Below are 25,856 nucleotides of genomic sequence, written 5' to 3' on the forward strand. Positions count from 1 at the left end.
TAAGGAAGTTGTGAATTGGTGCTTATAATACGTTGGTTGGTAGCACCTGATTTTGTAAACTACCTCACTTTTTTTTAGGAGACTTCTGAAGGGTTTTGCCATCCCATAGGGAATTGTTGCCATTTTGTAGATAAGCAAACTGAGACTGAGAAAGGTACTTCTGAACTACTAAGTGAGGTCAGAGTCAGAGCTCCTGTCTAAAAGTGTGAAAAAAAATCCTTACTGTTCTCTCTCAGAAGAAAAACAGACTGTCACCCCCGCCTCATGTCACAAACTGCTTGGGCTGTTAATCTTTTTTTCGCCTCATTCCTCTCAGCCTTTTTCCCTCTCTTTAGGTGGCAGCCAGACTTTCCAGTTCCCCTGGAGTTCCTGAGGGTGGGGAGGGTTCCGGTGAGGTGGTGTTGGGGTTGAATCAGGGGAAGCAGGTGGGAGAAAGGAATGGGCTCCCTTGGGAGCAGCCTCTCCTCTGGCCCAGGCTGCCGCAGAAGCTCAGACCACCCATCTGTTGGGAGCGTAGGCTGGCTCCAGAGAGGGCCAGTGTCTGCTTTGATGGACTTCAGCTGCTCTACTCTCCAGGACGGATCCGGCCTGAGCTGACCCAAAACTGGAGCAGGCCTGGACATGGATTTCTCTCCCACTCCCCAAGCTTTATTTCTTTCAGAGACCAAAGACATTATTTGCTCTCTCTCCTTACCAACACCCTTACCTTCCCTCATCTTTATCAGACTCCTCTTCCTTCTCCTCTTCCTTTTTCTCTTTCTTTTTCTTCTTCTTTCCTTCTCCTTCTTCTTTCCTTCTTCTCCTCCTTCTCTTCCTTCTCCTCTCCTCCTCTCTCCTTCCTTCCCTCCCTCCCTTCCTTCCTTCCTTCTTTCCTTTTTTCTCCCCCCCCGCCAAGTTCTTTGAATCTCTTACCAGAGTATCCAGTCAATGGTGCTTCCCAGAATGACCCTATAGAAAATAATCAAAGGACCATGTGTAGATACAGGTTATAGACTCACAGAGCATTTTTGTAGGTGAGAAAACAGGTCTAGAGACACACAGTGACTTGTCCAACGTTACACTGGTAATAAATGGGGAACTGGGATTTCAGCTGAGGACCTCTGACCCCAGACTCGGTTCTCTTCACTGTTACACTGATTTCCTATCCTCTGTGAATGCTTGTAATTAATCGTGTTCATGGGGGCTATAAAAGGAGTTTTACTCAGGCTGTTTTTCTTTTTTCCCATTCCATACAACGGTGTTCTTCCTGCTTTTAGTTATGCATCCTCCTCTTGTTCCTTCCTCATTGTACATATAGATAAGAAAAGCAAGTGAACTTGAGCCTAGGACTTCAGTCTGATGCTTCCAATAGCATTGTGGAGAATGAGGGGAACAGTGGAGAAAAGGGGAACATGGGAAAGGAGATTAGGTAGAGAAAGAGAGAGGCATAGGGCAGAAGTTGGGTGAAGATCAGCGAATGAGTATTGGGGATTAGGGGAGGTGAGCAAGGACTGAAAAGTGCAGGCAGGAGAGAAAGGTAAACAAAGCCCCACCTTTACAGGATTAGCTCAGCTCCTCTGGACTCTGCCTTGTCAAGGTCCATGAAGATCCTGCCCAGGCTCCTTTGCTTCATCCTTATTCTCTTTATCTTCTCATGTAACCCCCTCGCTCTTCTCTGTACTCAGCCTTATGCCTTATCTGAGTCTCTGGCTGCTTTTCCAGTCTCTCCCCAGTATGACTTCTAGGCAACACCATCCCTGTGGGTCAAGTCTGGAAATTTCCTTTCTTTCCCACTAGACAGATCAACTCCGTTTAGGATTCTGGGTGCCTGATAGTGGCAGGAAGGAGTCCAGAGGTTGGAGGGTATCTGGTTAGCAGTACTGGGGGTGGGTGGCGAAAGAGAGCTTCAACAACTCTAGTGAAGGGGTATGACTCTGGGTTCAGAATGAAACCTGCTTCCCTGCTCATGCGGGTAATAAATATTGTGGAAATACAAATACAAGCAAGAGGAAAAATAGTCCTTGCTTTCTAAGAGCAGGAGAGAGACCTTGGGGATGACCCACTTGGCTCTCCCTACTGAATTGCCTTGCTTCACATCTCTTGCCTTTGAAGTCAACCAAGTAGTCAGTCTGGTGAAGGAAGGCATGTGTGTCTCTCCAGCCTGTCCTGTACTGTTTCCTGTCTTTCTTCCCTTCTCACACACCCCAGGGCCTTCTAATCAGTGTCTTTCACCATCACTCCAGTTATGAGAATATAATTCATTCTCTGTATGCACTGGGTAGTTCCAGAAAGGGGTGAGGGGAGGAACATAGAGTAGATTAGGGAAGGTGGGAATAGAAGAGACTTTGGGTCATTTTTGTTGTATGGAGCTGTTTGACATGGTTGCTTTGTGGGTGAGAAGGCTCTCTTGGGGTTATTGGGAGCATGCATCTCCCTCTTTCAGAGAAGCTATTCTGGGCAATTACTGACCATATAAGGATTCTTGTTGAGAAAGAATGTGTCTTTAGCTCAGTGCCAAAAAAGAGCTGTTAGGACATTGATCTGTGTTTGTGAAATCACTCAACGAGCCAAAAAAAAAAAAATTGGAACCTTTTGGGAGATTATTCTTCAATTTCTGCCCTTTCACTTTCTTTCACATCTGAGTTATCCAACTGTTAGGCCAAAAATGTCTAGAGCTCTCAGGTCGTGTTGTCTCTAGGATCAAGACTGGTGCTAGATAACATTGACAGCTTTTCTTGTCATCTTCCCCCTTCCCATCTGCTTGGAATTGTTTAGAAATTTACCTGTCTGCATTCAAGGGGCAGACTCCTGATGGTCCCTTTCACTGTCAGGGATTATGAGAATACAGATGGGGACTGGACCTGGGATGTCATCGATTTAGGAAATTCCCAGATGAGATGGACAACACAAAATCACATACCATGAAGTTTTGATGTGATGTGTTATGGATACTAAGTCCTGTAGATTTGTGGAGAAAAGATCATGGTGGGCCAAGGCAATTGAAAGCTTATAGCCTTGGAAGGAAGAATAGGTAAAGAGGAGAATGCAGTCAGTCAGGAATGGCAGCATTTCCTATTCTCTTGCCCAACTTTAGCCACAGGGCAGAAGTGCCCTGTGGGGCAATCACCTGTCTCATCTAATAGGTGTCTTATGCCTTTGTCCTCTTTTCATCTATTGTAGGCATTCCAGGTGGCTGAGGAGCAGCTGGGGATACCAGCCCTGTTGGATGCAGAAGATATGGTGGCTCTCAAGGTGCCGGATCGATTGAGCATCCTGACTTATGTCTCCCAGTATTATAATTATTTCCATGGCCGGTCACCTAGTGAGTAGTCAGTCCTATCTCACCTTCTTCCTCAATACCTTTCCCACAATCCTTGGGCAGGGCTCCTTTTTTTCTTGTTTTGGAAGAAACCCTAGAGAGGAAGTTGGTTGAGTTTTTCAATTCAACAACTTTGCTTAACCTCAACCATGCTTCCTAAGCTGCTTTGTGTATGTAAGATGGGATTTACAGGGAACTTAGTAGGAGAATGATTGTTTTAGCTATATAAAGACATGCCTGGTAGATGGCATAGCTAGATGGGATTTGCAAGAGGGTCATGCTGGTACCTCCAGCAGCCTAGTTGGTGAATGGGAAATTCTGAGATTGAAGTTAGATGATATTGTCGAAAAGGGGTACTGAGTTGTTATTGTTCATTCATTTCAGTTGTTTCTGACTCTTTGTGACCCCAATACAGGAGTGGTTTGCCATTTCCTTCTCCAGCTCATTTTTGAGACCAGAAAACTGAGGCAAGCAGGGTTAAGTGACTTACCCAGAGTCACACAGCTAGTAAGTATCTGAGGTCAGATTTGAACTCAGAAAGATGACTCTTCCTGACTCCAGGCCTGGCCCTCTATCCACTGTACCACTTAGCTGCAGTTAATTCTAACTGGTTTAGAATTATATCTATTTGCCACTCCTCAATAACTCTAGTGTAGGGGTATGAGTATGGGATAGGATTGAAACCAGCCTCTCTAATCATGCAGGCAACAAACATTTATTAAGCACTTAGGATGTACTAGGCACTGTGCTAAGCACTGGAGATACAAATACAAGAAAAAGGAAAGACAGGCCCTGTCTTCAGGGAGTTCACAATTTAATGGAGAGCCTCTATCTGTAGACTCCCAGGGATAGGGGGCTCTCTATTGCATGAGGCACCAGTGCTAACACCAGCACAGTTCTGTTCATCTTCTTGGATGAAGACCAATCCATTCTCCAGTTATAGAAGCTCCAGTTTCTCTGTTTGAAACAAGAACACACAAAATGTTCTCCTTGTTTATCATTCCATTTAAACACTTGCATGTCATGGTATCCTCTCCCTGATATCATGGTCCTCTTTGAGAATGAAGGACAAACACATACTACGAGTAGTCTGAGCTGCCTGAATGGGGACCCAGCCAGTTGGGTAACTCAGCTTGTCATCTCCCTGTCCCTCTCCAAAGGAAGGTAAATTTTGGTGGGTGAAAGTTGCCTAGTTCACTTGGGGCTTACTGGCAAGGTTTCTTTCTCAAAGACCAAACCTTAAACCCAATTCACTCTGGATCTCATGGGATGGACAATAATAGATCCCTGCCCAAGCACCACTTAATGGCTATTTTTTGGTCCCTCCTGGCTCAGAGTAAATGTCAGTAGTAACTGTTTCTCTTTTGGCCAGTCACCCTAGGGGTCTTCCCCTCCCAGTTTGATTTTTTTTTTAAATTGAAAAGGGGCCATTCCTTGATTCACTTCTTAAAGAGGCCTATTCACTGAAAGGAGTTATCTTACTCAAAGTGAAATCTGAAGCCCTTAGCTTAAAAAGGCCAGGGTCTCACATGGCATCCTGGGCCATCTCCAGTCAGACTGATAAATATCAGGCCACTGGACCCTGATGGCTCAGGAGGAGAAAGTGAGGTTGGTGACCTTACACAGCCCTCCCTCCCTCAAAACAAAGTCAAGTATAAGTCATGTCATTATCTCCCTGATGTCACGGTCCTCTTCCAGAATGAAGGACAAACACAACAACAATTTAAACAATGAATGGATTGTCCAGTTCTTTGGCCGCCTGTTCCCCGCTCCCCACCCCTCCCCCAGGTTTGTAAACAGGTCATTAAAAAAATGACAACCACCCCAACCATGGTAGCTAGGTGATGCAGTAGATAGAACTCTGGCACTGGAACCACTAAGACCTCAGCTCAAATCCAGCCCTAGCTTCATGACCCTGGACAAGTCATCAACTCCTGTCTGCCTCAGTTTCATGGTTATGAAAACAATAACTAACATTTATATAGCACTTTCTATGTGCCAAGCACTGTGCCAAATGCTTTACAATTATTGTCTCATTTGTCTCACAGCAACCCTGCCTTCCCTCTCTCACTCAAAGGAATGTATATATTCCATGACAGGTAGCCAAGCTGCTAGTGGGGAGAGTGCTGGACTTGAAGTCAGGAAGATCAGAGTTCGAATTTCTCCACAGACATTTATTAGTTATGCACTTATAAGTCACTTAGCTCATCTCAGTCTTACTTTTCTATCTGTAAAATGGGAGTAAAAATAGCACCTGTTTCACCCAATTGCTGTGAAGATCAACTCAGAAAACATATGTAGAAGCACTTGGCAAACCTCAAAGAGCTATATAAAAGTTTCTGTTATTGTTGTGCTAATGAAGGCTGTGGCTATATTGGGGACACAGAAAGTCTGCTTTGGGAACTTCTGAGACAAGTCCTTTCAGACCTAGCTGTGAAAGCCTTCTTGCTAGCTCCTTTACTTTTTAAGAGGGTGTTCTAGTCTATCCAGTGATGGGTGGGGGGTGATGCCTGATCTAAATAGGGTGTGTAAGGGGTTCCTGGCAGGAGGGTTTGGGCTCTCAGAACAGGGAAGATCTGAGTCCTCAGGATCCCCTCTTCCCAAGGAGCATGACCTTTCCCAAAGCTTCTATTTCATCCACTATTGTGCTCCGCTCACACATGATTTCCTCTCCGCTTGTGCTGTGCTCAGCCTTTTATGAACAGCTCCCTCCCCACCTCCCTTTGCCACATTCCTAATCTGAAGTTTAGAAATTCCCGTTCAAAACTCTTAGTGACTCTGGGAATTGTGCCAGCTTCTGTGTTCCCTCCTCCCTCCATTTTCTTTTAGTCTCTTTGTATCTCCCCCTGCTCCCCCTCCCACTCTTCCAGCCCTGAGGAAATCTATTTTTCTTTATTGTAGTTAAATAGAAAAATCCCCTTTTTGGACCTCCATGACCCGTTGTGTGTTTTCACTGTTGTGGGGATATAGACCAAAGGCTTGCCCTCCGTAGACAGTTCTGTGTTATCCAAGCTCTAAGTCCCCCATTCTCTGGCTCCTTAATTATAAGCATTAGATATGGCACTGGTCTTGGGAGTCAGGGAACTCTTGGGTTCATTTGCCACCTTAGACACTTACTAGCTGTGCAACCCTGGGCAAGTCCCTTAACTTTTCTGATCTTTAGTTTCCTTATCTATAAAATGATGGGAGTAGGTTGGAACTCAGTGACCCCTAAGGTCCCTTTGGACTCTATGATCCTCTGTGATCTTTGCTAGGGCCTGATCTTTGCTAGAACACTAAGATCTGATTTGAGAAGATTTGAGTCTGAGCCTTTGGGGTCTGAGGGAGGGAGGAGCCAAGTCATAGTCTGATTCTTTGGTCCAGATTAAAGGGTCTTTGTGTAATTCACCGTGAGCCCTTGTTGGTGGCTGAGCTCCATCATTGCAATGGGAATTCCCCATTCCCCTAGGAAAGTGTTTGTGAGAAGCAACTTGGTAGAGTGAAAAAGGCATTGGCTTTGGAGTCCGAAGACCTTCATGAACTCCTAGCTATCGGTCTAGTGTTTACTATTGTGTTACTTTGCCTCAATGACCCTAGAAAATGGGTTGGGTTAGATGACCTCTATGTTCCTTTATAGCTCAGAATGTTGATGAAACTCCTGAACATCTGTCTTGCTCTTCTGTCCCTTGTCTTCCCATCACTCCTTTCTCTCCTCCATTTTTCACTTCTCTATGAATGTTCTTCTGGATTGATTCATCCAGACCCTTTGATGGCAGATTAATGTGACGCTGCTTAGTCCTTAGTGCATCTAGTAGGTCTTTGGTGGGATACCATTCTGGATTTTCTCCATCTGCTCTGCCAGTTTTTCACTGGAGGAGTCCCAAACTGTTTCAGGGTGTTTATGACCACAGTAGAGAGAGAAAGGAGTCCTGCTAGTATGTATGTGTTTCAGCTAATATTCAGGAATAGGCTGACATCATATGAAATGATCTGTAAGTTAGATATTTGTAAAGTACTTAGCATGGTGTCAAGGCATTACTTCTTGCACAGGCATTTCAGTCACGTTCAACTCTTTGTGACTCCTTCTGGAGTTTTCTTGACAAAGGTACTGGAGTGATTTGCTATTTCCTTCTCCAGCTCATTTTACAGATGAGGAAGCTGAGGCAAACAGGGAAGTAACTTGCTCAGGGTCACACAGCAAGTAAGTGTCTGAGGCTGAATTTGAATTCAGGGCTTCTTGACTCTGGGCCAATCTACTGTGCTACCTAGCTGCCCCTACACTTGAGTTTATTTTTCTCCTTAATCTTTTCCTTTTTCTTATTCAAACTGAACCCTGTGCTTCCAGGTCCAGTTAACATGTGATCTCTTCCAGGAAGCCTGCGATCATTCCAGCCCACAGCAAACTCTCCCTTCTCTGAACCAGACTAGCATCAAACATCTCACATTTCAGTACTAGTTTGTAATTTTGCAAGTGTTTTCCCTTCAACAACTCTATGGTATGGGTGTAGTGATACTACAGATGAGGAAACTCCACTCTTAGTGAGGCTAAGTGTCTGTCCAAATCTTAAGAGTAATCAGCATCCGAGGTGGGTTTGGAACTCAGGTACTCTCACCCCAGCTTGGTTATTCTGTCTCTGAATTTATTGTCTATACTGGACATTTGGTACTTCCCCAATACTGAGCACCTCATTTCCTAGTACATAGCACAGTGCTGAGCATCTGGTAAGTGCTCAGTAAATTCTCATTCCTGTGAATTAAATTGAATAGGGAGAAGTATGGTTTGAGAATCACAGTCTGATCACTGTTCTAGCGGGCGTGCTCGGCGTTTTGTGTGAGCATTAGTAAAATCCCCTATACTGCAGGTTAGTCTGCTGGAGGGAAATGGGGTATAGTGGATAGGGTGCTGAACTCGGAGTCAGGAAGACCTGAGTTCTAATCCTGCCTCAGATACTAGCTGTGTGACCCTGGGAAAGTAATGTGATCATTCTCAGTCTCAATTGCTTCAACTGTGAAAGGGTACCTACCTTACAGGGTTGTTGTGAAGGTCAAATGGAATAGCATATAGAAAACATTTTGCAAATCTTAAAGTGCTAAGTGCTGTTATTATTCTTGTTAATAGTACTAATGGCAGCTAGGTGGTGCAGTGGATAGAGTGCCAGGCCTGGAGTTAGGATCTTTGTGAATTCAAATCTGGTCTCAGACACTAAGTCACTTACCTCTGTTTGCCTCAGTTTCCTTATCTGTAAAATGAGTTGGAGAAGAAAATGGCAAACCATTCCAGTATTTCTGCCAAGAAAATCCCAAATGGGGTCACAAAGAGTCTGACACAACTGAAATGACTGAACAACAAAACAGTCATAGATGTTGGATTTGGGAAGGAGTCTTACATGTCATGAAGTCCAGCCCATTCATTTTACAGAGAGATGAGGCCAAGAGAGGCAACATGATTTGCCTCTGCTGATGTAGATTAGGCTCAGAGCCAGGATTTGAACCTAGGATCCCTGACTCCAAATACAATGTTCTTTCTATCCCATCACACTGCCTCTAAGAATCTTACCTGTGACATCTCTGCATGCAGACTTCATGTGATAGCTTGTGTGGATGGCTGGATCAGAGGATGGCCAGGGGTGAGGGGAGCCAGAAGAATGTTCCTTAAGTTTGTTTCAGTCTGCCCTGGGAAGTTTAGAGATGGAAAAAGTTTGGGGAGCAGTGGACCCCTTCTTTGAGGAAGCTCCTGTGCTTTAAGGCTCTGGTGTCAAACTCAAATAGAAACTGATCCTGGCTGGCCAGACACTAACTTAGGAAACCACAAATGAACATTATCTGTGCTGTATTATATGGTTATTTATTTTGTTAAACATTTCCCAATTACATTTTAATCTAGTTCAGGCAGATGGAGAGTTTGGCACATCGACTTTAAGGGGAAAACCCAGGCATAGCCATAGCCCTGTTGCCTCTTGGTGATGGTAGTGGCTTGGGGAGATGGTGGGAGTTGATTCCACTGGTCCTCATCTGTTTGTGTTTTCTGTACTAGTTGGAGGCATGGCTGGAGTGAAGAGGCCTCCTTCAGACTTAAGTGAGGAGCCTGTAGGGAAGAAAGTCATTTCACAGCCTGTCAAGCCTGCTTCTCCAGCCCCCGTGCAGCCACTGTCTCCAGTCCGGACAAACCCCTTTGTCCAAGGGAAGAGCACGGGGACGGAATTCCTGCCAGCAAAACCTGTAAGCATCCCAGATCTTTCCCCCTTTATGACCTATGTCACCCTACACAAATTGGGGCTGTGTACAGTTATAACACCCTGCCTTTGCCCAGAAGTCTTTCTTTAAGGAGCTCAAAGCATGATGTGAATTGTTTTCTTTTAAAAATTGATATTCATGACCAGGGAGGGTTAGGCATAAACCTGATTTTTTTTTGGTAGGTGAGAGACTACAAGGGTCATCGATACCCTCCAGTGTCGGAGCCAAATGAGTTAAATGTCCAACTCATGGTTCTATTTCCAGTTCTATTCTTTCTATAATATCCCCAGTAGAATTCACAACTTTGAAAAATCTGACATCTCAGTATATGGAGTATTCAGATTGACCTGAAAGGGCGGGGGCTTTTTTTGTATCATATTTGGGAAGGCATTATAAAGGCAGGTTTCCTTCTCTAATTTCTTTATTCAAAAGCAATGATAGTAATGTAATAAAATGTTGCTAGCGAACATTTATGTAATGCTTACTGTGTGCTAAGTGCTTTCCGGTGTTGATGTCATCAGTCCCGGGGAGCTGGGTGTTATTGTTATCCCTTTTTTACAAATTATGCCTATGGATCTTTCTGGGGTTATTTTTTTCCAGGTCAAGAATTCTTAACATTTTATGTCATGGACCCCTTTTGGCAGTCTGGGGAAGTCTATGAAACTCTTCTCAGAATAATCTTTTTAAATGTATAAAGTTAAATAAGTAGGATACAAACCCACTAATTATATTGAAATATGGTTATGAAAATTTTTTTTTAAAAGCCTCAAATCTAAGTTCACTGACCCCAGGTTAAGAACCCTTACAATACCCTCCAGTAGTTGGTGACTATTGGAGGAAATGAACCCTTTAGGCCTTCCCCCAACACCCCTTCCCTGCTCCCTATTGAGAGATATGCCTGTAGATTTGTTTGAACATTAATGAAGAATGAGTTTAGGAAAAGTAAGTGGTTCCTCCCTCAAGATCAGTCTGGGTGTGGCCTTTTCTATTGCTGATAAATTCAGACAAAGGCCAAATTCTCGTTATCTTCCAACCCCGAAGTGAAGAAAAGGAAGACTTTGATGGGTGGAGAGACAACCGAGCCAGATGCATTATTAGAACTTTCAGGGCCACTTAGATACAGAGACTGAAGTCCAAAGTTCAACAAGTGTTAACAGAATAATTTCCAGGAGCAAATGACCAAAACAAGTTGCTTAAGGCTGATAGCATACAGGGGAAGGGGAGCTAGCCTGTCCTAGGCCACGGAATGAATAATGGATGGAGTCACGAGTTCAGGCCCAGAAAAGTGCAGGATGTGAATCGGGTTTGCCATGTCTTGCTAAGTGCTCTCTGCCCTTCCCAGACATCATCCTACCTGGGACTGAGCATCTGGGTTCTGCTCCTTGCCAGGCTCTTGGCCCACAAGGTTGATCTGATGGGCTCTGTCTCCATCTCCCTTAGGGCAGCGAAAGCCCCCGGGGCTCCAGGAGCAGTATCTGTGCTATCTGCAAGAAACATGTGCACCTGGTGCAGCGGCACCTGGTGGACGGAAAGCTCTACCATAGGAATTGTTTCAGGTAGGTTTGCTTTACCTCTCCTGTCACTACTTGCCAGGAAGAAGGTGGAGTTTTATAGTTTCATACACTGAAAACTAGAAGAGACTGGATTGGTCGTCTAATTCAAATAATATGAACATACATTTCTTTGGTGATTTCAGTTTTTCAAAAGGCTTTCCTTTTGTCACCACCCTGGGAAGTAAGTGGGACAACGATTATCATCTCTGCTTTGTGGTTGTTCAGTTGTGTCCAACTCTTTGTGGCCCCATTGGGATTTTTTTTTGGCAGAGATACTGGAGTGGTTTGCCATTTCCTCCTCCATCTCATTTTACAGATGAGGAAACTGAGGCAAACAGGGTGAAGTGACTTGCCCAGGGCCACACAGCCAATCTGAGGCCAGATTTGAATTCAGGAAGTCTTCCTAACTCCAGGCTCAGTGCTTTATCCGGCATCACTTATTTTTTCTTTACAGAGTGAGGAAACCAAAGCTCACACGAATGAATGATGGTTAACATTTAGAGAGTGCTTTAAAGTTTTGCAAAGTGATTTGCTTAGATTACCTAATTTAATTTGATCTTAATGAGCCTGAGAGGTAGGTTTTTTACTATCCTTATTTTACAGATGTAGAAAGGAAGCTGAGGAAGCTTGTATTCCTTGCCCAGGGTAACAAAGCCAGTAATTGTCTGAGGCAGAATTTGAACTCAGGTCTTTCTGACTTCAGGTTGTTGCTATATCCAGGTCTTAGTGCTTTTCTACCTAATCACAGTGGCCAGTAGAGGAGCTTAGGAACTCAGTTCCTGGTCACTTGGCTCATTGACTTAACCCAAGTACAGCCAGACCTGGATTCATCAGGAATCTGCCGGAACTGAGGATTCTCCTCAATTGGATTTTTGAAAGCTAATGCTAAAACCTGTTTAGAAGATTTCTAAAGTATGTGAGTAGCGGCTCCTACCTCTGTGCAATAGTCTATTGAGCATTGGATGTTCAAGAATGTGACAAAGCCTCATGGTTCTTAATCTGAATGTTGGTGAACCTTAATGAGTCTTAGAGAAGGTGATGGTTTAGGAGGGTGGGCTGAAGGTAAACTGAACCTAGGTGTACCTGGAGCCAGGAAGATTCATCTTCCTAAATTCACACCTGGCTTTGGACACTAGCTGTGTGACCCTAGCCAAGTCACTCAACCCTATTTGCCTCAGTTTCCTCATTTATAAAATGAGCTGGAAGAGTGGCAAACCACTCTAGTATCTTTGCCTGAAAAACCCCAGATGGGATCATGAAGAGTCAGACACAACTGAGCAGCAATCACAACTAAGACTGAACCCAGAGCTTCCCATGGAAATAGTGTAGTCTAAGTAAAAGAGCTCTGGAGTAGGCATCAGACCTGGCTTTGCCACTAACTAGCCTCACGGTCTTGGGGAAAATCACATTTCTCTGGGCTCTAGTTTTTCTGTCTGTAGGGGATCTGATGAGGTCAATGGTTTCCAAACTTTTCAAATATGGAGACTTGACATAAAAGTTAAAAAAAAATTTAACCTAAAAAAATTTAATGGAACTCCTCTCTGAAAGTATTTAATGTCCATTGACTGAGATTATTTGCAATGACCAAAAGTTACTATGTATGAATCAGTACTTTCAAAGGAGTTTGTGTTTTACAATCACAGCATCTGTTTATTGCTAAAAAAAAAAAAGTGTGTGTGTGTGTGTGTATCTATGAGAGGGAGAGAAGGAGAGGGAAAGGGAGAGAAAGAGAGAGAGAGAGAAAGAGAGAGAGAGAGAGAGATTATTCAGGCTACTTGGAGTAAGTTTGCTTATTTATGGATCTGCAAAAACTCTTCAGTCCATAAGATAGAAATTATTGCATTAAATGATTTCTAAGGTCTCTTTCCAGCTCTGCCATTACATGATGAGTTTAAAAAAAAACCCCACAGAAAACAGTAAAAAAAATCGGGGCAACTAGGTGGCACAGTGGCTCTGGAGTCAGGACAACCTGAATTCAAATCTGGCCTCAGACACTTATTAGCTGTGTGACCCTGGGCAAGTCACTAGACCCCAACTGCCTTTCAAAAAAAATCCCCCAAACAAAACTAAAACTAAATCCTTTACATAGGTGTATTTTCTTACCATGGGACTCTTTCAAAAGTAGAATGTCATTGGAGGGCAGGAACCTAATCAATTGAGGGTTCTGGACTGTCAGGTTCTGGTTAATTGAAGTTTTCTCATAGTTTATTCCCAGGTGTGGATTGCAGATTCTGGATCAACCATCCCTAGGATTAGAAGCAGGAGCCTACTAGCATGGAAGATACATAGAATCATAACCATAGGACTGGAGCCTATCTAGTATAATGCCTTCCTTTTACAGTTAAGGAAATGGAGGTTCAGTAAAGTTTAGTGACTTTTCCAAGGTCACATAGGTGGTAAGTGTGAGAAGTAGGTTGCTAGAAAAATTCCTCTCCATTTAGCCCAGATAGACTCCTCTGAGTCTTTCTAAAGTCCATTCCCTTTCCCCTAAAGCTGCCCTGGGCATGGACACTTGGTAACAGGAGCACTTCACATAGAGAGGCTCTGGCAGTGGAATGTCTGGGATGGTGAAGCCAGGACATGAGAGAGTCCATGGGTCAGGTACAGTGAGATTTAGGATGTACAAAAATGAACCTGCTGTCTCCAATTCAACCAGCGTTTATGAAGCTCCAACTTTGTGCCAAACACTTTTTTAGGCATGGAGACAGATAAAAAGTCTAGAAAAGATGCAGTATTTGTCCTTATGCTATTGAGTAGGAGAACAAGGTAACTAATAATATATGGTCAGGGCATTAGTTGTGAAAAGTGCTATGTAAGGTCAGAGGGAAAAGGTTTTGGCTATCTAGGAAGGCTTCATGAAGCAGGTAGCACTGATTTGGGTTTCAAAAGATGGACTGGATTCATCAGACCAAGAGGGGAGAGAAGGCTATTCTAGGCACAGGGAAAGATATAATCAAAGGCATGAAAACTTATGGGACAGAGAGTAAGCAAACTAGGCTAGAGCATATAGTACACAGAGTCACATGTGATGAGTCTGGAAAAGTAGGCTAGTTACAGATTATGAAAGGCCTTGCATGCCAGACAAAGGAGTTTGAATATAACTGTGGGTAATAGGGAGTCACAGAAAATTCTTGAGCAGAGGAATGGCTCTGGGTACTTGGGGGACAGGGAAAAGTGGAGTGTAAGTTATATCTTTCATTTCCAGAGGTATTCTCCTCATATATCTTACGTCTTTTCAAGAATTTTACAGGTTTGGTGTTGGCCATTCTAATTTTTAAAAGCTTCTAGGTGGCATGGCACTAAGCAAGTCAGATGGCTACAGCCACAGGGAGTCTGTCTTCTTTATATTCTCATCTCCCCCAACAAACTTAGCCCAGTAGCCGGTGGTCATTGGAACACACGATGATGGACTAGTTGGAGTTGAGGGATTGGTTGGAATTGATGCTTGGAATTGATGCTCCAAGATGGGAGCTTACAAGCTTAGGTTTTTGGGGGGCTTTTTTACCCTAAGGATCTTTCTTACATTCCCAGATGCAAACAGTGTTCCAACACACTCCACTCAGGTGCCTACAAGTCCACAGGGGAACCCGGTGTTTTCGTCTGCACAAACCACCACACTAAAGCTTCTACCCCGAACTCTAAGTCCCCTAGCACAGATCAAAAGCAGCCAGCAGCTGGGTATCCGAGCTGGACCAACCCTGTTCTAATAGATACCACATCCTCTGGTGGATCCTGGAGGACCCGGGAACCAGATAAACCGAAGGAGGCTGGGCAGAAAACGAACCAACCAGGCAGAGAGCCTGTTAGCAATTCTACTGCCAAGAGTTTTGTCCAGTCATCTGGATGGAGCCCATCTTCTGTGGGCAACGGTACCACGAATTCCCTCAGCTCCATTAACCCTGCCCTCCAGAAGTCAACGTCCAGCACAAATACCCCATCAAACTCTTTCCTCAACCGATTTACTCAGAACTCTTCTCCAGCTGGTGGCAAGTCCAGTGGTGTTACCAATAACTCCCCCGTGGGGTGGTCATCTGCTCAAAGAAAATCAGACCCACCTACAAACCCTGCCCTGAACAAATTAGATATTCACACGACTTCTCCTCAGGGTAAATTAAGTTTTAGTGTGACTCCTCAGAACCCACACACATCTCCTCTGAACAAATCAGACTCTCCAGCAGGAACCCAGAGCATCACTTCTCGGATCAAATCAGACTTCCGTGCAGCTCCTCAAAACCAATCAAACTCTTATACAGTGGCTTCACAGCACAAAGCAGACTCAAGCCCCAATAACTGGACTTCATCTGTGTCCAAGACGCAGCAAGCCCGGGAAAAGTTCTTCCAATCATCTGGGACCTCAGCTGATAAACCCCCAGCTTCCAAGGAGTATGGTCTGACTTTTACTTCCTCCCAGGCAGCTGGGAAAACACCCCTGGGGGTCACAACTGTTCCTGGTCAGTCTACACAAGACAGCACAAAGAACAAGGCTCGCGAATTCCTTGTGAAGAACCTTAAGATAGGACCAGGTTTTGACTCAAATGGTCAAGAAGGCCCTCCTGCCCAGGGCTCTAACAGGTAAGAGGAATTTTCCTCACATATGCTCTGCATCATGGATTCTTTATCTGGGTCCAAGTACTTGTTAAAAATTAATATTTTCTTAATTATTTCAATGTAATTGATATATTTTTGGTAAGCCTGTGTATTTTATTTTATGCATTTAAAAACACCATTTAGAGAAGGGGGTCCATTTTATCCAACTACCAAGGGGTCCATGATCACAAAAAAAGATTAAGGACCCATTCTCTCTCCTACTACACATGGAGAGAACATTATGTGTTTATATAAGGCAGGAGTTGAAAACCTATGGCATGCATGACAAAGATAGCAAAATGGAGTGCAAGGTGATTTTTAGAGTGGAAGGGACTGGGTTTGTACAGACAGGTAAGAGCCGGAATGGGAGACAAAAGATATTTCCAACACCCTCTGGTTTTTGACTACTATGCTGCTATCTAGAGGACCTGGAAGATCTGGGTCAACATCCCTGGGATTTGGAAAGGCCCACAGTTTGGAGTTCCAGTCTTGCTAAGTTGGAGCATCTTTTGGGATCAATGGGTGTTTTTATTTAAATTAGATTAAAATTTATTTTCAACTAACAAGAATTTATTTTCTCTACCTCCTACCTCCCTTCCTCGTACTGAAAAAAAAAAGTAAAACTCTTATAATAAATATGCATTGTCAAGCAAATCAAATTCTCACATTGGCCATGTCCAAAAATGTTCATCTCATGTTTTATACTGAGTCCACCACGTCTTTGTCAGGAGGTACGTAGAATCTTTCATCACTGGTCCTTTGGAATCGTGGTTGGTCGTTGTGTGGTCAGTTCTTAGGTCTTTTGGAATTGTTCTTTTTTTTTACACTTTTGTTGGTATTGTGTAAATTGTTTCAATTTACTTGGTGCATCAGTTCATACAAGCCTTCTCAAGGTTTTTCTGAAACCCTCCCTTTCATTATTCCCCCAGGCACAATAGCATTCCAGTCCACTCACATACCATACTTTGTCCAGCCTTTCTCCCATTTATAGACACTCCCTTATTTTTTTGTTCTTTGCCATCACAAAAAAAGTGTGGTGTTCCTTAATGGGTCTAAGTAAGGTCCTAATGCTCTTGTCCTTCAAGGGGAAGGGAAGATTTGGCATTTTGAAAGGGGGCAGATTAAGAAACAACAGACCAATGTCCAGCTTGAGAAGTCTAAGATATATTTGGTTCCCATTTTATCCTCCCTACCCCCTAAAGCTTGGACTGTTTAGACCCCCAAGGGATGGTATCCCCAGGGCATCTCTGATCTTACTTTTCAACAGGCTTGGCCCTCTTTGTCAGGTGGTATATCTATGTGTGTAGAGGTTTTTCTTTCTTTCTTTCTTTTTTTTTTTTAGAAATACAATTTTTATTAAGTACAAATAGTAACTCAAACAAAGCTTTAAAAGTTCATTCATTCATCCGCATGGACGCTCAATAAACATACCCTCAGTTGCAGCCAGCTCTTGGTTATTTGCATGTGGATTTGCCATATGTGGATTATCGTGGTATGTTTTTAACCCCAGATTGGCTTCTCCCTGCTTGCCCCCCAGCCTGTTTCTGGGTCTCTGCCCGAAACCATCAGTTGGTGTGTGCTGAGGGGTCCAGACTCAAATGAATGAGTCAACTTCCCTCAATTATAACTGGCAAAGTAATCAGTTGAATCACATCAAAACTTCCCTATAACAACAGAGAACCAACCTAAGTCTTTAATTTGTAATTTCATTGTCTACTGCTTTCTTCCACGAGTGTGGATCCTTGACTAACAATGAAAGACTTTGAGAGAATGATGCTTCCCTCCTTGGGAGAAGGACCTGGCAGGGTCCCAGAGACCTTTCCTGTGACTCCTGCTATGCTTTATTGCTTCCCCCAGGTCATCTCCTATCCCATCCCATGCTCTGACACCAGATCCCAAAGCTGACGGGCTAAGAGGGAGCCCCAAAACAAAGCTGGAGCCTCCATCGTCCCGGTCTGGTGTAGTAATGGAGCTCTCATCTCAGAGCAAGGTTTCTGCACCATCATCGCCCCAAAGACCAAAGAAGAGCCCCACCTTCTCTCGTCCAGGCAACGAGCTCATAAACACCAGACAGAAGCCAGACACCTCGGTGGTAGATGGTGAGGCCTCCCTGTCTGCCCTCCTCCCCCTCTTTTATTAGGTTTCTCTGAAATATTATTCTCTCACCATGTTATGTGGCTCCCTTTAGTCTTTTGTTTTGGAATATTACTGCAGGGTCTCTTTATTTCTGATTGTCAGAGTCCCACGCCTGCTTGGACAAGCAGTCCCTAAAGGCACAGGGGTGACTCAGAGAATGTTCTTCCTGGCATGGCTTTCACTGGCCCTGGGCCACAGTGCTATATCTTGAGTGCAGAGGGACCATCTCCCCGAAGTGGGGCAGCACAGGCATGAACAAACACTGGCTCCACCACAGGGACCCACCCAACACTGTTCCTCTGGCTGTGCCAACAGAAAGGCAAATGGAAAAGCCCATGGGCCCACAAGGAATATGGCCAGGGGCTAGCCAGCAGCACCCACAAGCCTCACCTGGCCCCTCCTTTCAATGATCTATACATAGAACCTCTTTGAAAATCCACAGAATATAGCAGCTGGTTTTGCCCACGATTAATCAATCAGTCGGTCAGTCAATCCACAGGCATTTATTAAGCACCTACTATGTGCCAGTCGCTAGGAATACAAAGAAAAAACAATGAAACAGTTTCTGCTCTCCAGGATCTATTATGCTATCAGGGGACATAACATGTACACTTACAAATATATGCAGAATTGGTGGAAAGATTCATCTTCCTGAGTTCAAATCCAACTTCAGACACTTACTAGCTGTGTGACCCTGGACAAGTCACTTTACCCTGTTTGCTTCAGTTTCTTCATCTATAAAATGAGCTGCAGAAGGAAATGGCAAACCACTCTGGTGTCTATGCCAAGAGAACCCCAATGGGGTCATGAAGAGTTGGACATGACTGAAATGACTGACAACAACTGCAAAGTAATTAGGGAAAGAGTTTCCTAGTGGTGGGGAGAATCAGGAAATGCTTCCTATCGATGGCATATTTTGAAGGAAGTAAAGGATTCTTTGAGGTAGAGATGAGGAGGGATTATACTACAGGAAGCGGGGCTGGCCAGTGCAAAGGCTTGGAGATGAGAGATCCAGTGCCATGTATGAGGGACAGACAGTTCAGAAGATAGATTTTTCCACAGAATAGAAACAGTGTTGGACTTGAATTCAGGAAACTTACTCCTGGCTCTGACACTAGATGTGTTAACCTGGGTAATAAGTCATTTAAGCCCCTCTGAACCAAATCATGGGGTAATGGGAACCCTATTGAATTTGGCTGACTCTGCTACTTTATCGCCAAGTGTGAACTAGGACAAAGTAATTAACCTTTCTGGGCTTCAGTTGCCTGATCTTGCAGACAGGAAAGTTGGACTCATTGACTTCTAAGGTCCCATTCGGCTCTTAATTTATAATCTAATGATCTGTACATGAGGAATGGGTTTGTACAGACTTAGTTATCTTAGTTATCAGTCTAAAGGATGTGTTGGAGAGGGGAACAGCTTGGTGATACAGAGACCAACGAGGAGATGGTGTCTATTGTCCATTGGAGAACTGTGATAGCAATAGTGAGAGCCGAGAGAGGGCTTGGCTGATGTAACGGATGTTGAAGAGACTGTCAGCAAGATAGGACTATTGTTTAGATGTGATGAGTGACAAAGAATGAAAATGTCTTGAGGATGAGAGCTTAAATACGGGGGAGAGAGTTAATAACAATAATAGCTTGCATTTATATAGCACTTCAAGGTCAGCAAAATGCTTTCACACATGTTGTTTCATTGGGTCTTCACTATAACCCTGGGAGGTAGCACTATTATTCTCAATTTACAAATGAGGGAACTGAGGTGGCAGGTTAAGTGACACCCGTGGTCACACAACTAGTAAGACTCCAAGGAGGATTTGAACTCAGATCTTTCTGGCACCAAGCCCTGCACTCTATCTGCTGCCTCAAAAAAGATAATTTTAGTTCTGGATCTGCTGAATTGGAGGTAATGGTACATATCCAGGTAAAGGTGAGTCATCATGTACTATTCATCAAAAACAATTCATACCAACCTCATTTCCTTTTTTACAGTATGTTTTCATTGTGTTGTAATGTTAGACTACTTCCAAGTATCCCCTTTCTCCACATTATTATACCAGAGTCAGCAAAATCTAGAATTTATTTCCTTTTCAACTTACTAAGTTAGCATATGAACCCCTTTAAAGAGGGGACTTCTTTCGTGTCCTCCCCCTTTTTTTTAAAAAAAGTTTTAAATCCTCTGTGCTTAGCATGGCCCTTGGCACTTAGTAGGTACTTAATAAGTGGTAATTGACTGACTGAGGTCTGCTCAGGATGGTATTTAACTATCCAGGAGCACAAAGCAGATTGCTCTATAACCTTCCTATCCTGCCACAAATGACTTTAGTGGGGAGTCAAACTGGCAGAAGAGTACTGAAGAGGATGAAGTACAGCTAGTTAACAACCTGGTGGGGTTTGAAGGATGACTGGAAAGACCTCTTTCTCCCCTGAATACCTTTCCCACTGGCCTGTCATGATCCATGAAATTTCATCATTAACTATTGCTCTGCTGATCTGCATAGAGGACTTTGCAAACCTTGAAGGGTTGAATAGGACTTCCTAAAATTTTTAATGCAGTTGAAAGGTTTAATAGCTTAGATCTGCACTAAGGTTTTTGGGAACACCCCATATAAATGCTAGCCACTTTTTTCCCAATTATTTTTTCCCAATTTCTCAATTATTTCCCAGTTATTTTTTCTGATTGCATGTAAAGATAGTTTTCAACATTCCCTTTTATAAGATTTTGAATTCCAAATTTTTTTCTCCCTTCCTCCCTTCCCTCCCCCCTCCCCAGGACTGCAAGGCATCCTATATAGATTATACATGTACATATTTCCACATTAGTCATGTTGTGAAAGAAGAATCAGAACACAAAGGAAAAACCAAAAATGTGACAATAAATATAATGCTAGCTATTCTTAATCTTCTCCAGGAGGCCCCTATTAACATGCAAATATCCCATGTTGTTGTTCAGTCACACCTTACTCTTCATGGCCCGGTTTGGGGCTTCCTTGGCCAAGATACTGGGGTGGTTTTCCATTTCCTTCTCCAGCTCATTTTACAGATGAGGAAACTGAGGCAAAAAGTGACTTGCCCAGGGTCACATAGCTAGTAAGTATCTGAGGCCAGATTTGAAGTCACAAAGATGAGTCTTCCCCACTCTAGGCCTGGTTCTCTGTGTCACCCAACTGCCCTGAAATATCCCATGGGAGATGCCTTTATGGGTTACTTAACACTTTAACTTGAATATTAATTTATTAGTTTAGGTAGCAAGGTCCTGAGGGCTTGAGAAACCAGATAGATCAGTTTTGATCTTGGGAGAAAAAGATGGGGGAGGCACTGCTAGTGGGAATTCTAGGAAACAGAGGTAAATAGGAGAAGAGGAGGGTGAGGAAAGAGGAGATTCGAGCATATTGAAGGTGTATATAGACCTAGGGCTGGTCTACACCCTCTTCTTCCAAACCAGCACTTTCCCCTTTAATTGGGTTTTACCTGGCTGGTGTTTGGAGTGTTTCTTCACAGTTATGGCAAGAAGCCTGAGCTCAGTGGGTACCACTGAGATAGGGGTATAGGTGTGACTACCGGGAGAGGACATTCTGAACCAGACATCTGATGATCTGGGTTCTTATCCTAGCTCTGCTGAGGACTCACTGTGTAACCCTTGGGCAAGTCACTTTATCTCACTATGCCTTGGTTTCTTTAGCTATAAGATGAGAGGGCTTATTGGGTACATAGCATCTTTGGATTTGGTGCAGTGGATAGAGAGCAGACCTGGAGTTCAAATCTGACCCCAGACACTTACTAGCCCTGTGACCCTGGGCAAGCCACTTAATCTGTGTTTGCCTCAATTTCCTTATCTGTTAAATGGGGATAAGAATAGGGGGTAACAATCTCCTAGGGTTATTGTGAGGATAATAATTGTGAAGTACAGTATCTGGAGCATAGTAAGTACTGTATAAATGTTAGCTATTAATATTATTTTCTTTACTTCTCTTTACCAGAGAATCAGGGGATGTTAGAAATGTGAGGGGCCTTCTAGAGCAGCTAGTGCAGTCTCTCAGTTTACAGAGAAGGAGACGTGCTTGGGATGGCAATGTTATCCATCTTGAATTCTGTAAAGTGGAGCTGGGCTGGTTGGGAGCAGCTACCGTGGGGTTCTAAGTCCTGAATGAAGATCCCTTTCCATAGTAGGGACTGGAGGAAGGAGGGGTGAGTACTCAGCCCTTCCATGTGTTTTCATTTGGTGGTCCTGCTCCTAGGTCAAGGTCCCGGCTCTCCTGAAAACCAGCTGGATGGTCCTGCAAGTTGGCGATCCAAACTAAAGCCTGTGGAGAAAACATCTTCAGTGGACAAGTGAGTAATCCAGGGGCCTGTTAAGTGCCTACTAGGGGCAGAAACTCTGAAGTACCACATGACAAAGTGAGTTCTGCTCATGTCTATACGTAGGGTACCTTTGTATGCATGAATGTCTGCACCTGTATGTGAGTGAATGACACATTTATCTGTGTATGAGTACATACGAGTGTACTTGTTAGTATTTTATGAAAATGGGTGGGCATCTGTGTGTCCAGCACATGCGTACATATGGTCTGTAATTCTATCTGTGCAAAGTTAGTGTATGTGGTCAGGTACTTGTTTATGCATATTGATTTACTCATCTGACACACGGGGCATATTGATATGCACATATACATAGGCAGACACATGTATAATGTGATCTGATATGCACAATACGCAAGCAGACACAATTCATTCAGCACTTACTACGTGCAAGATGCACACCACTCTATGCACACCCAGAGGTTAACTGCGTATCTGTCTATCCCATATGCTTATACATACTGTATAACCCTTGGGCAAGTCACTTTATCTCACTGTGCCTCAGTTTCTTTAGTTTTAAGATGAGAGGATTGTTGTGGGTACACAGCATCTTTGGATTTGGTACAGTATACAGAGTGCTGGGCCAGAGTCAGGAAGATCTGAGTTCAAATATGACCTCGGACTCTTACTAGCCCTGTGACCCTGGACAAGTCACTTAACCCATGCTTGCCTCAGTTTCCTTATCTGTAAAATGGGGATAAGAATAACACCATCTCCTAGGGTTGTGAGGATGCAATTAGATAATAATTGTGAAGAAATTTGCCCATATATAACTCTGTTTAGTTGTGTTTACCTGTGTATGTGTATATATCTATATACTTCTACTTTACCTTTGTATACTTGTGTCTACATATCTGAGCTGAACAAAGGGCTTTGGGGTCCATAAGGCATATGGTTTTGCTGGGTGGAGTTGTGGGGGGATTGGTATAGAAATCTGCAGGAAAGGCTCAGTAGACCCAGCTTAAGGAGGTCTGTATGGAGGTATGTGTGCGCACGTGTATGTGTGAGTGTGTGTGGGGGTGGGGTGAGGTGGGGTGGGGTGGGGGGGTGGTGGAGGGAAAAAGGAGAATGAGGAGAGGGGGAAAACACAGCTCTAGGATGCAGAACAAAATTCTTTTCCTTTGGGTAAAGAACAGACCTGATAGTGGATGACAAGTCAACTTGGCATCTGGGTGGCAATGTGGCTGGAGTATGGGGACTTGGAGTCAGGAAGACTCAGGGCCTTCTTAGCTGTGTGACCTGAACAAGTTATTTTACTTTAGTTTCCTCCTGTAAAATGGGATTATAATAATTCCTACCTCCTAGGGTTGTAATAATAAAATATGCTAAAAATGTGTGTGTGTCTATGTATGTGTATACAGATATGCATATATATGTAACAGATGTTACATGACTTGTAAAAGTACTTGAGCTTTGCAAATGGTCAAAGTTCTATATAAATATTATTATTATTAATAATAATAATTGGGGTTGCTTCAGGACATCTCCAGTTTAGGAATACCTAGTACATGATACAAAATTTCAGACTTACAAAGCAAATGAATCAGGGAATTATTCATGTTAAAAAAATGATTCTCCATTTTACCCAGGATTCATCTCCCATAATTTAAGCAGCAGGTTTGTGGTACACTTACAACATAATTGAATTAGGAAAATTTATATTGCATAAAGTGGTTTGGGAATGGGTCTATTGAAAAAAGGGGAGTATTCCTAGGTAAATGGGAGGGTCAGGGCTGTGTGTGTGTATGTGTGTGTATGTGCATGTATGTGCATGCAAACACACACATGCTCATATGCATGTCTATGAGAGATAGTGTGACAGAGAGAGAGAGAAAGAAAAAGAGAGACTGACTCATGGGAGAAGGTGGGGGAACATACATCCCTTCTTTCCTACTCTCATGTCATCTCATCCTACCAGGTTTCCAGAGCTAAAGCAAAAAGCAGCTCCAACAGAGACCAAGGAACTGACCATTCCCAAGAAGCCTTTGGAAAACTCCTCGGCAGGTACACGGATCACCCTGATCCCGGCTCTGAAGGATAGAACCCCTCCTTCACCCAGAACCTTTTCCAATAATAACCAGGACTCACTCCCTGGCCCTGTAGGTAAGTATCAGTGGGGCTTGGGTGCCATTCTGTCTAGCATGAGGGAGGTCCGGAGGAAGCCCTGAGAGCTGAGGCCGGCCCTGGCTTGTGGGTAGCAGCTTATGTTACAGGAGTCTTAGGTTATTTCTTAATTTTGAAAAATTCAAGTGTGACTAAAGAGAAAAGGTATTTTCTGAAAGGAATAAGAGGTTTTTTTTGTGTTTTCTCTTTAATTAGATGGGGAAAGAATGGTTGCAGGCATCATCTAAACAGATACCATCTTCCTCCCAGCTATGGCTGGGGTCAGGACAGGCTTTGGCAGTCATAGAGATTATCATTACTCTGTCGTTGCTGGGGTCCAGGATACATCCTCTTCTGGAGGGGAGAGTTGAGGGATGCTATTTCTTTTGCCCCGTCCTCCAATAGTTTGGGCCAATATTTACTGTTGACTCTGCCAATGATCCCTGGCCTACTACAGGCATGTTCACTTCTTTGCCCAGAATCAGTTTTTCATCCCCATTGCCTAGCTTACAAAATCTTTCCAGCTAGGTGGCTGGGTGGTATAGTGGATAGAGCAATGACCTGAAGTCGAGAAGACCTGAATTCAAATCTGGCCTCAGACATTTACTAACTGTGTGACCCTGGGCAAGTCACTCAACTCGGTCTGCCTCATTCTCCTCATCTGTAAAATGGGGATGATAATAGCACCTACCTCACTGGGTTGTTGTGAGGATCACGTGAGATGATAATTGTAAAGCAGTTAGTGCAGTGCCTGACATAGAGAAGGTGCTATATGACTCTTAACTATCATTATTATTTTTTAAATACAAGGTAGTTTGGTAGGGAAAGGACTAGAGAAGGAAAGGCATTTTTTAATCATTAAGAAATTGGCTATAAAGATGACAGAATGATAGATTTAGTGCTAAAACGGTCCTTAGAGACCATGTTGTTCAATGCCTACATTTCGCAGATGAGTAAACTGAGGCCCAGAGAGTTAAGTGACATGTCCAAGGTCATACTGGCTGTATGGACTTAGAACCAGAACCTTAACTGAGTATCTCACAAAGCTGTATCATCCATCTGTAGCAGGGACTGGGTGAGAAGGTATGGATGGCTCCAGGCAAATCCATCCCTTCTATCGTAAAAACCTCCAGGTTGTATAGTTCAATAAAGATTTGTTAAGTGCCTTCTTTCTGTAACAACTCATTGGCAAATTGGTATGATCAAGGACCACGGATAGTACTTGAAATGATCTAGCTTGGAGAAAAGTCTCCGGCCCGTATAGGGCGCTGTTTGAGGCAGGCCTTTCCTTTAGTTGGTTTTCTCTGGGCTTGTGTGCTATTCTGTCTAGTGTCGGGGAGGTTGGAGGAAGCCCTGAGAGCTGAGGTGGGCCCTGGCTTGTGGGTGGTAACTTATGTTACAGGAGTCTTAGGTTGCTTCTGGATTTTGAAAAACTCATATGTCATTAAAGGGAAAAGGTGTTTTCTAGAAGTAATAAGAACTATTTTTTGATGTATGTGGGTGTATACTCTTTCATTAGAGTAATTTTGCTGTCTTCTAATGTTGGTGAATGTGCTTTCATTGCTGTATGTGAATGAGGTTTTGTGTGTGCGTGTGTGTGTGTGATGT

General features: G+C 43.5%; 1 protein-coding gene across 2 annotated transcripts in view; it reads left to right on the top strand.

Moving 5' to 3' along the window:
- The window catches only part of MICALL2 (MICAL like 2), a 62,128-nt gene that overhangs the window by 21,737 nt on the left and 14,535 nt on the right, over positions 1 to 25,856 (top strand). For both annotated transcript variants that reach the window (XM_072597744.1, XM_072597745.1), the window contains exons 4-10: positions 3,160 to 3,301; positions 9,312 to 9,496; positions 10,952 to 11,067; positions 14,596 to 15,636; positions 17,509 to 17,750; positions 22,025 to 22,118; positions 24,064 to 24,248. In XM_072597744.1, coding sequence (XP_072453845.1) covers positions 3,160 to 3,301; positions 9,312 to 9,496; positions 10,952 to 11,067; positions 14,596 to 15,636; positions 17,509 to 17,750; positions 22,025 to 22,118; positions 24,064 to 24,248 — 2,005 coding nt within the window. The remainder of the gene's footprint in view (positions 1 to 3,159; positions 3,302 to 9,311; positions 9,497 to 10,951; positions 11,068 to 14,595; positions 15,637 to 17,508; positions 17,751 to 22,024; positions 22,119 to 24,063; positions 24,249 to 25,856) is intronic.

The sequence above is a fragment of the Notamacropus eugenii genome, chromosome 3 (genome assembly GCF_028372415.1).
Source record: "Notamacropus eugenii isolate mMacEug1 chromosome 3, mMacEug1.pri_v2, whole genome shotgun sequence".
NCBI classification, from domain to species: domain Eukaryota; kingdom Metazoa; phylum Chordata; class Mammalia; order Diprotodontia; family Macropodidae; genus Notamacropus; species Notamacropus eugenii.